This window comes from Limulus polyphemus, unplaced genomic scaffold (assembly GCF_000517525.1).
Source record: "Limulus polyphemus unplaced genomic scaffold, Limulus_polyphemus-2.1.2 Scaffold5092, whole genome shotgun sequence".
NCBI lineage: Eukaryota > Metazoa > Arthropoda > Merostomata > Xiphosura > Limulidae > Limulus > Limulus polyphemus.
The window spans coordinates 39,139-50,610 of NW_013670702.1; the positions used below are offsets into that span (position 1 = coordinate 39,139).

Genomic DNA, 11,472 nt, shown 5'->3' on the forward strand with positions numbered 1-11,472 from the left:
TCTAATACATTATATGTGTGTGTGTGTGTGTGTGTGTGTGTGTGTGTGTGTGTGTGTGTGTGTGTGTATATATATATATATATATTATTACTATTAACAAGCAAGTTTTTAAATTTCAGTTATTGTTCTTAAAACATAGAACAGTAAATAAAAAAGTATAGAAAACAATAATATCTTCTACTTACAAACTTTGTACTTGTTTGCTGATTGCTGTAATTTGTTAAGCCTTGTCAAATTCCGCATGTGGAGGGTGTAAAACAAAATCATTGTTTTAGGTTTTATATATACATTTTGAAATAACAAAAAATCATAAGTCCACTATAATTTATTTGGTTTAGTAACTAAGCTATTTGGGTCTAAAAAACTGATTTTTTGAGCTCCATAATGTTTTACTTTAGCACTTCAGTTCTACCATGAAAAGAAATGGTTCCCCTCATAAACACTTCACAGAGGCTGACAAAACCATGTGGAGGACATTCTAAGCAACCGATTGGTTATACACATGTCACTGGGCAAAGTAGGTGTATGTAAGGAAGTATTTCCAAAAATGGAAGAGGTGGGTGGGGCCCCTATCATACCTGTCTTGATAGGGTTAAAGACAAACAGAGTCGAAAGATAACAGGAATGAGATAAGAAAAAGACTACACAATCAGTGAGTCCAGCCTTGAGGGCAATGGACTGGACAAATCTCATGTGAAGATGAAGGGATAACAACACTGGATGAAAAAGAAATATGGTTGGAGCAAGAAAGTGTTGTAATGGGGCATAGAAAAAAGGGGTCCACAAACCAATTGATAAAGCAGAGGAAATTAAGATTATGCCAGCCAAAGAGGTGCCATCAACAGGACCCAAGAAGGACTATAGTATATCAAAGCAAGGACATAAGGGGGAAAAAGGAATAGAAGGATAGACATACTGAAAAAAAGATGACAGTTCTGACTGAAAGTATCAACTGCGAGAACCGAAGGATGAAGAAGTCTGGTATAAGAGTGGCAAAGGCACTGGTAAGAGGCAAACCCAATGAAAAACCTGAGGGTGAAGAGACCATTCCATGGTTAGAATCTGTCTGGCAAAGAGGTGCAATCTGCTACCAAGTTCAGAGCCCCTGACACATGATAAGCTGCAAGAAAAACACAATGGGAATAAGCCCAAAATAGCAGGTCTATTGCGTGGAAGCATAGCATCCTGGAATAAGTATCCTCTACCCTAGTCTTCTTGACAGGGATAACTTCGACTTTTGTAGAACTCAGTGTTAGAACACTGGCCCTTTCATCCAAAAGTCTGGAGTTAATGTCCAAATCATGTAGTTGTTTTTCATTTAAAAATTTAATGATTAATTTTCATGCATTTCATGTTTTTTTTTATTTCATTCACCTGAAGATAACCAATGAGCTGGCCTAAAACCTGTATGCATTTGGGTACCCAGTTTTGAAAACTGTACAGTAGAAGTACAGAGGAAGGTAATTCTAAATACTGTTTTCATGTATTGCCACTAACACAGGTAGCATTATGATAACAAAATGTAACATTCATACAAGTTCAAGCTTTTGTACAGTTAAATATTAGTTTACTTTCTGCAAACATAAAAATTCTCTGCTTTCAAACTTCAGAGCAAGATATTTTTTTGCACAAGTTTTTAGGTTTGCTTTCATTATAGAGAAAAATTTGGTGATTGTACAGTCCTCGATATTAGAGATGACATATGGCAAAGCTGTGGCATTTTACAATAAATATCAAGAAAAAAGGTAGGTAGATAACACTACAAATCTAATTTCCACTTGTAAGTTCTAATGTGTATTTTAATGTTTTGTGCACACCAATAAAAATATTGACAATTCTTTATTTAGTACCTTTTGTACATTAGTTTAATTAATAAAATATTTACTTTGATCAAAATATGATTAAAATCCAGAACTAGCACACACTTTGTCAAACTGTGCAATTTTGTTTTGCATACCTTAGTATTGGAGGGGGGACAGTGAAGCTAATTAATTTAAATTTACAGTAATTTGACATATTTTAGATACTTCTTACAGAACAAACAGAAAAGATAACTTCAGATTTTAAGTTAGTCGAAGAATAACGATTATCAGTGTTTGAAAACAAAGTTGTTAGGAATCTTCCTGAAGTTTGCTAGCATTAAACAATATGATTATCAGTGTTTGAAAACAAAGTTGTTAGGAATCTTCCTGAAGTTTGCTAGCATTAAACAATATGATTATTTTGTTACAAATTTCATTTCATTTTGCCCTTCTGTAAATATTGAATACCATATGGGCAACAAGTGACAAAGTTTATGCCTCAAGTTTTTCTTGAAAAGCTGCCTATAATTTTATTATTCCACCAAAAATATTTAATTAATAAAAACACGTAATCTAAGTTTCTATTTTTCTATCTTGGGAAGGATGCTGGTCTTGTACCCTACTCGCATATTAAGTGTGTAACTGAAATATTTGAAAGCATATCATTTTCTACTGATGGAAAGTCAAAGAATTACTAGAGAACCCACACCACCACCACCAAGTGAAAAATGTGATGGACCAATTGCTTTCAATGATTTTGGTGAAAGAATATCTTGCACTTTTGATAATTGAGATATTTGTAGGCTATGCAAGTTAATCCTGAAAGGTAAAAATTTAGACGTGATTACATAGTTATTCAAAATTAAAGAAAACATAAGTAAACATAAATAAATTTGGTTGGTATATACCAACTAAATTCACACACACAGGAATTAAAATCTCATACTTTTCAATAATCATATACTAATATTGTTTAAAATAGAAGTAGAAAGTTTTTAATTGACAACTACATAATGTAACTTATGTCTGCTGCTGTTGACATAAAAATATATTTTTTTAAATTAAAAATTTATAAAACAAAAGTTAGTACTTACTGGCTTGGAGATGAGTAATGTTCTCATCTTCAGCCCAACATGAAACACCAAAAGGTGGTTGAGTCATTAACAATGATAGCTCTTTCTTCATTCTTGCAGAACGTTGCATGTTTCACAGTCTACATACAAACACACAAATTAATGTATTTTCAAGTTACTGGACAATACAATAACAAAAAATTCTCAATATTTCACTAAATAAAATGCAAATCACAGTTTAATATGTAAGTTAACATTTTCCTAAATTTAAAATGTATTTCCAATAATACTTACCTCCACTGACACTTTAGCTATTCATCAACATTGGCTTTGCCTATCTAAGCATTGGCCTCACATACTCCAGTCTTTTATACCCCACTTAAATGCCCTTGTTAATTTGCAAATTTCTTTGCGCTCTCTATCCTGACACTATATAAGCACATCACTCAGACAGTATAATCACTTTTTTGAGACTTAACCATCCCAGTCACTAACACCGACTCTTAGTGGGGAGGAAGGGTGGGAGAGTGTCAGCAGAGGTAAGTATTATTGGAAATACATTTTCAATTTAGGGAAATGTTAACTTTCAAAACATACTTACCCTCTATTGACACTTTAGCTAGAATCCCACACTAAGAAGGTGGAAGAACCAGTGAGGAAATTGTCCATACAGAAAGCATCTGTATGGAACAGGGGTGTACCAAGACAAGAGTGGTACACAAGTGGAGAAACCACACTACATCCAGAACAGGTATGCTCATCACCCATAACTTCATATTGGTATCAAGGGTGGAACAATACATGAGTAATTGTTATAGGCCAGCCCCAACCAGATAACCAAGGTTCCACAACTCGAGGTTGGAATTAAGGGGTCTTGGTCCCTATATCCCACATTGGTGGCTAGGACAATTGGACCACAATGTGATATATATATATATATACATATATATAGATATACTTTGAATTGGATCCCAACCTGTAGCCATAGTGATTACATCATAATTTTGATGAGAAAGTAAGCAACATTAAAGTAGACAAACTTTCTCTTACACTTGAATAAGACCGAAAGGCACCACCCCAGGTTCAGAATGACGGGATCATATATGTCTTACTCAACCAAAGGAATATTACTCATCCAGTCTGGAATTATGAACATTCATCCTCACTCTCCAACCAAATGGGCAAGGAGCATTCCACTTGCCCATGGAATTATGAAGAGGACGTGGAACACCTAGGACTTGTTAGTAGTTCTCTATTGCATTTAATTATATATCTCCTATAACCAACAGAAAGTCAAGATTTTCATCTATGAAATGAAGTATTGTGTAATGTTGTCTTCTGAACAGATAATCATCAATTTCATTCAGAATGCAAATATTTTCCCACGGGAAAATGCAAGCACTAGCTTCGATGAACTTGTAATGGTTCTTGTCGCATAGTTAAAAATCCAGAAAAAATTTGAGTTAGGGGATATTGTCTACTTTTTGCATGTTATTAGTAAATGTTCTTTGGTGCATTATTTAATTAAATAATTATTTGGTGAGTTACTACCATTAGTTATATAAAAGAGACTTAACTGTCATCGACAATCGAGAGCAAAAAAAAAAGAAGATTGGGTAAGCACTTTATTTCTTGTTTTTCATATTTATTCATTATTTATTATTATAAAAGTAACAAAATCTAAAAATACGGATCTTCTTAAGTTATTTAAGACTAGATTAGGTAAAATAAGTATATTTATAATATAATTAAAATGGTTCATGAGGCAAGCACACGAGCAGCTCATAGTACCTCATGCATAATGTACTTTGATAGTGTAACATGACCTGCATGTTCTCAGAGTGATTTACAACTTATAATGGCACAGATAGTAGTTTGACATGGCTCAAAGGGCAATAAAACAATGAAATTTAATTATAAATAGAAGCTACTTAGGATAAACGAATGTAGTTTCATGCTACAGTTTGAAGTCATTTTAGAAATTAAAAAAAAGGTAATTTATATATATATATTTTTTTTGTGGGGATTACAAGGACAGTCAAATTGACTAATCCCATATAGAGATAGGGTAGAGAAAATAACCTATAAAATATAAAGTTTTACTGAAATGTATGTAGGAGGTTTTAGGGATTACACAAAGGAAATTTGAGATTTTTAGGATGAAGAAAAGTATTTTTAATCTTAACATGAAAATCACTTTGCACATGAAATATTCAAAACAAATACTTGATATATTCGAGAACAAATTTTTATTTTAGTTCATTAAAAATACTTCACTAAAAATATGATTTTCTGTTTGTGAACGACTTAGTGTTAACTGAAATACTGTCAAATTTCTTGAACATATACACACTATATTGAGAGTTATAAGTATTAAATCTATAACAACTTCAAAAGAGAAGAAAAAGGTCACATAGTCAGTTAAACTGACTAAGCTCATGTTGAGAGAGTTAAGGGAGAGATGATACATGGTACATGAGGCTAAAGGCTTGAGAGGTTGTTGAGACAAGGCATGTAGTACCACCTTAATATTTCAACGATGTAATGGAAAAGGCCATTTGGGCAGAAGGCTGGATAGCACTGGGGAGTCTAAAACCATCAGATGTTTAGGATAACTAAAAGAAGATGAAGAAATTGTCTGACTGAAACGACAGGCAATAAAGCTAAACCCAAGTAAAAAACAGGTCAAAACAAGATATGGCAAACATGTTTGGTAAGGGAAAACAAACTTCTTGTGAGGCACACCCCAAGCAACTGTAGATGTTAAATCCCAACGAGGTGGGAAGAATCTTGGAGTAGAATGTTGGGTTGAGGATGCCTCAAGAAAGATGAACAAAGATGAAGATGCAGAGGTGGACTCACTTGAAGAAACTGTAGAAGAGGAAATCATGGCTAGCCCATCCAATCTAGGCTAGCAACATCTTGCAAGTACAGGATCAAAACATAGCCAGAAATCTGAGTAACAGAGGAAGTGAGGGGAAGTCATAGATGTGCAATCCCATCCAAGCAGGACCAATTGCATTAACATCAAAGTCCTGAGGATGAGGCAGTGCAGACTCCAAAGCTTGTAGGTGATTAGAAAAAAGCAAAAGCTAACAAAGGAGGCCCAAAATGAGAACAAAGCTATCGGAAAACTGCATAAACACACACACACATACATACACAAACACACACATGCTAATGATAGAGGTGATCAAAAACAACCACACCTCAAGAGCTAAGATGTTACTCCTGAAGAAAGATACTGGAATATCCAGTGTATTGAAGTTCTAAATCCATTTGTTTCAATGGGACCACTGAAGGGATAGCATGTGTGCTCATTCCAAAAAATGCAAGAGATTTGAGGGAAGCAAACAACCCCAGAGATAGAACCTTCCCTGTAAGTAAGAGCCTGGAGCTGGATGGGAGGTGGCTGAGCCGGGCATAAAACATGGTGAAAACTTGTACAACCCAGCAGAAGACGTGTAGTGCTGATGCTATCCAAAAGACTAGATCCCTGAACTGCAGAACCTGGTCCCTGTATACAAAACATAGCTAAAGGCAAGATGAATTCACTATGAGAATGTAGAGAAAGGACTCCATAATGGACTGGGGAGAAACAAAAAATGGGTCAAATGAGAAAGAACAAAGATCATCCACGAATTTACCCATGTCTCAGAAACAACAAATAAACATGAATAAAATCCCGGAAGAAGGGGATCAACTGTCACTACCACCCCCACGATCAGTAACTCTGATAGCCATAAAATGAAAATCCACACCCCAATAGTCAGGTGGAGGTGGAAATACAACAGGGTGAGAAGATAATGGAGGTGGAGAATTGAATGGAAAGACCAACCTCAATACCAGAACCTGAAGTGCCCATGAACCTGCAGTGAAGGAATACCATGTGTCCATCAATAGTTGTAACTTCACTCTAACTGACCTTCCCCCCACCACCTAGGTTGATGCCAATCCCGTTGGTTGGTCCAAATGGAGTAACCCTGAAACTAAGGTCTGAGTCTATTCAGCTGCTATGGCCAAAGAAGGTTGAGAGGTCAAAAACAACAAAAAAGCAAATGGGTGATCATCAGAAATTATTATTAAAAACATGGCTATTCTTTAGGTTGAAAAAGAAAAATTGAGGAAGTGTTATTTTTAACAAATCTTTACAAAATTCTTTGCCTTCCTTATAACAAATAAATTAAAATATACAAGTATAATTGCATTTCTCATTGGAAAAATCAAAATATCACTTTCATTATTTTTATGTTTTAATTCTTCCTCAGTATCTAAATGTTGGCTTACAAGACATGTAATTTTCAATTTCTTTGAAAATTATAAATGCTTAATGCATTTCTATAAAATTACAACACTAATTCAGAAATGAAGAATACTGATGAGTACTATGCGGTAACTTACAATCAAAACTCAAAGTACTAATAATCTGAAACACATCAGCTCCTCTACTTTATAAACTAATGCTGAATTTCATTTAAAATTAGATCTTGCCAAATTGTAAAAATCATCCACTCTTGGAGCACAAGGTCTATATTTTAATGTTTTAAAGAAACATATCAACCATAGATCTCAATCCATAGAGCAAAAATTAAAAAAAGCTAAAGTGCAGTAGATTTAATGAGTTTTCTTTACACAAACCTATGTGGCACTTTTGGAATAGGCCAAAATAATTCAATATAATCTTCCCTTTATATTTAATTGCCATAACTGCTTTTGATCAGAGTCAAACAGACCAATCAAACGTTTTGCTACAAAAAGCTGCATTCATTTCCACAATGCCTCATCATCCATGCATAAACCCTTGAATTCCTAACTGTTGGTACGTGCACCCCATCCCTGAAGTGAGGCTTTCGTGAAGAGATGGAACTCAGGACAAGGTGGTCAGTAAAGAAACCTCATCAAGGTAGCATCCCAACTGAACAACCCCAAAGATAGAATAATGATCCAGACTAAGAAACTGGGGAAGCTAATGAGGAGATGTTTATGATCCCTTGGTTGCATAAAGACCACAAAAAGGATTACTTGTGCACTCATTCCAAAAGCATGAGGGATTTGAGTGAATGCACATTCCCAGAAAAGAAAGAACCATCTGATCAGTGGGAGAATGAGAGGTGAGGAAAAGTTAGGTTTTCTGTTCCATTGTACTGAGCTGGATGTGAATCAGCTGAGCCCGACTGAGAGACGAGATGAACGGATGTCTCAGCTCTGAGAATGAAGCCTGCCTTGGTGGTTTCTGAAAGTAGAATCCAGCTGTGCTGTTTTGATAATAGATGAGATGGTGCCAGCAGTAACCAGTCATTTATGGAATGGAGTGTGCAAAGAGCTATTGAATGGAGGTGATGAGAAAAAGTGCATAGAATTTGGCAAAATCCATGTGAAGCCTATGCTAGTCTGAAGGTAAAAACCCTGAACTGCAGGACCTGACCTTGTGACAAAGAACACTGTTAGTGATGGGATACCACCACTATGGCAAGGTGCAGATAGGAGCCAAGTTCAACAAACTTGCACATCCACAATCCCACAAAAAAAAAATTCAACACAGATTGAGGAATGAGTAGCCTATGAATCTTGGAGAATTGAAGCCTTGATATAAATGAAAAAGACTGATGATGGGACACCAATCTCCTGTCTTCCTAGGCCCAACCAACGAGAATAAAACTCCAAAAGAATGAGCATGACTCACACACTACCCCCAGACCAGCTAAACATCAATAGCCCTAGAATTAAAATCCAATTCATGAAGATCTGCAAAAGATGGAAATCTGACAGGTCAGGAAGATAATAATGTTGAAGATTGACTCAAGGATCTTTAGTGCTCCTGGATCCATGGGTAAGGGTACCCCATGTCCAGAAATACTCTTGAGTCTAGCCCCCACAGACCTTGAAGGCATACAATAAACACCGATGCCACTGATGGTGATCCTACCAAACAACAGAACCCATGGAAATAGACAGAAACTATTCTGGTAACCAATATACTGAGTTGTCGATGTCTTGGGTTGGGACTCTCGTATGGGTGGAACTAAGACTCCCTGTAGGCACCGATGAAAATTGAGACACAATCGAGAACAGGGATGACTGTAGAAGTCTACAAACAAACCAAAATACAAGTTAACAATGGTTCCAGCTCATCATCAACAAAGGTGGTGAACCCAAGATATTTCCATCAAGTGTAGGAAGGAAAACAGAAGGCGAGAGTAGAGTTATATGTCCATAGACATACTCTGTCCCACCAGAGGACATTAATGTATGCAGGTGAATGGAAACCTCTGCCATACAACCCCAAAATTCAAGGAGCAGATGTATTATATAAGAATTGGAATATGCTTCCACTTGGCAGCGGTGGACTAAATCATGAAGTTCTGATAAGGCATAACTGACCCTTCACTGAACTGATAACTAAGCCACCCTGCAAGGAGATAAAGCAAAACATTAGCCTCCAGACCTTGCAGCCCTCAATGAAAGTGCAGGCTCAAAAGCAACTGGGAAAAGACCCAAAACCTCAGACACTCAATGAACCAACTGAAGAAAATGAATCAAAGGCTTATCCCAAAGATACCATCTGAGTTGATTAGCATTGATTGGAACAACATGTTGTCAAGTAAGTTATTTTGTGAGAGCAAAGCAGCATTGGTCCATCTGCTGTGTCCACAATATGGAATCAAACCATAGATTCCAGTGCTATAAGCCTGTAAACATATCACTGTCCCATAAGGGGATTGAAAACCCAACAGACAAAAATAGTTTCAGGAAAAAGCAAATCTAAATTCTCTCCAGAATGTCAAGGATCACTCTCAATTGTAGTCTCAGAGCCCCCTGAAGTAACACCACGGAGCTGAATGTATGTCTCCATCTCATCACCATTAAGATCAGTGGCAGTCTCAAACGAGAGCGACTCCTCTGCCCAATTGCAAATAGCAGTATTTATAAAGTCCATAGCAAAAAGATAGGAGTACTTTTTGAATATTACAGGTAACTTTTATCAACAGAAAAAAAAATTGAGGACCTAAACTGTCCTCAGCTTCTTCATCCCAGGAGTGAACCAAGTAGCCCTCCTTTGAACCATTCCAAAAAGTTAATGCTCTTCTTAAAGTAAGGAGCCTAAGACTGTAAGTGAATCTCACCCAGGACTGTAGTACCCTGAAAGTGCTAGACCTGAAATTTCAGTAACTATATTATCAAATGAGACATTGTTTTCTTTTCTATTGGTATATATATATATATATAAATTCTTTTTGCCAATTTTCAAAATAAATGGCTTTTACTTATATTTCTTATTAGTATAAATATATACTATGTTGTTGTTGGGCTTATGATTCTTCTACAGTAGGTGTCTGTGACTTGTTAGCAACAAATTCAACAATGAATAAACAGCACACACTTTACTTGTTTTCATATAATATATATATATGCATATATTCAGAACAAGTTAAATGTATGTACAACAAAGTCTTCACACTATAGAGATTACAGGCATATCATAAACACTATTTATATATAGTTCTCTTCTTCTTGTCAAAAGACAACTTAGGCCTATTCAATTGCTTTAGAATTTCGGTTGAAAAGTCAAACTATCTTCTCTCTATATTACTATCATACTAGTATTCTGTGTGTGATTCACTTACAGTTGTGGCGCAAGTTACCATAATTTGTTTGGTCTTCTTTTCTTCTGAAGATCCACTGTTGCTTTTGTCAAAGTGTACACAGGCTGATTCAATTACTTTAGAACCAAGCTTTGACAGAATAAACTCCTCCTTTTTATCTTTTTTTATACTGTTAGCTTCACTCTAACATATTAAACAGTAGGCCTATCAACTTTGCAGTACATAAACGTCACACAACTATATTCTCTTTTGCTATTATCTGTCTGCTGATTCTGGTCCTTCACACGCTATTTTTATCTTTATTACATTATTGTCTGGCCACTTTCTATGTTCTCGATACCAATTAGTTATTAACAAAACCTTCTAGAATCATCTGCTTTTAACTCTTATTATAACAAAACTTAAGAATAATAAGATATTCACTCACAAATATAATTTAATCACTAATATTTAAACCAAACAGTCTTTTATATCATTACAGAAGGAAATTATGATTCATTATAGTGATACCACAGTAAGAGAAGATGCCTCTCCCAGATGTCAGTCTGGGCAAGAGAAGGGATAATGTGCACTATAATAGTGAAGTGCTAGGAAATTAAGTAAAATTTGTGTTTAGAGCACTCAAGATAAAGCTACCCTTCTGTAAGTTTACACTGATGTTTCTCTTGCTCATAGTGATAGATTAAATGTAACTGGAGAGGTATATCTCCAAATTCATCTTGAATCTGTCACTCACAGAATGACAGTAATTGTCTCTTTGTTCAGCAATTGATTTCTTAAGGATAAATAGACTATAGAAATTGTCAGGTAGTTCCACTCATTCATCAGGTGAAGTGCAGTTCTGCAGAAAAAACATTTAGTGTTGACTAAGTCTGGCCCAAAAACAGTGGACTGTACAAGTTGTGTTCTGTGGAATACTACAGACAAAGTATAGTATGTTATGACTGTATGCTTTAGCGATCTAACCAATGTACAAATTATAACTTTTTTGTT

At 35.6% G+C, this 11,472-nt stretch overlaps 1 protein-coding gene across 1 annotated transcript in view; it reads right to left on the reverse strand.

Annotated features, from left to right (window-relative positions):
• LOC106472111 (ubiquitin-conjugating enzyme E2 T-like) overlaps positions 1–11,472 on the reverse strand; it is a 65,608-nt gene that overhangs the window by 35,540 nt on the left and 18,596 nt on the right. Inside the window, exon 2 of the mRNA XM_013932737.2 lies at positions 2,897–3,015. Coding sequence (XP_013788191.1) covers positions 2,897–3,005 — 109 coding nt within the window. The 5' untranslated portion in view covers positions 3,006–3,015. The remainder of the gene's footprint in view (positions 1–2,896; positions 3,016–11,472) is intronic.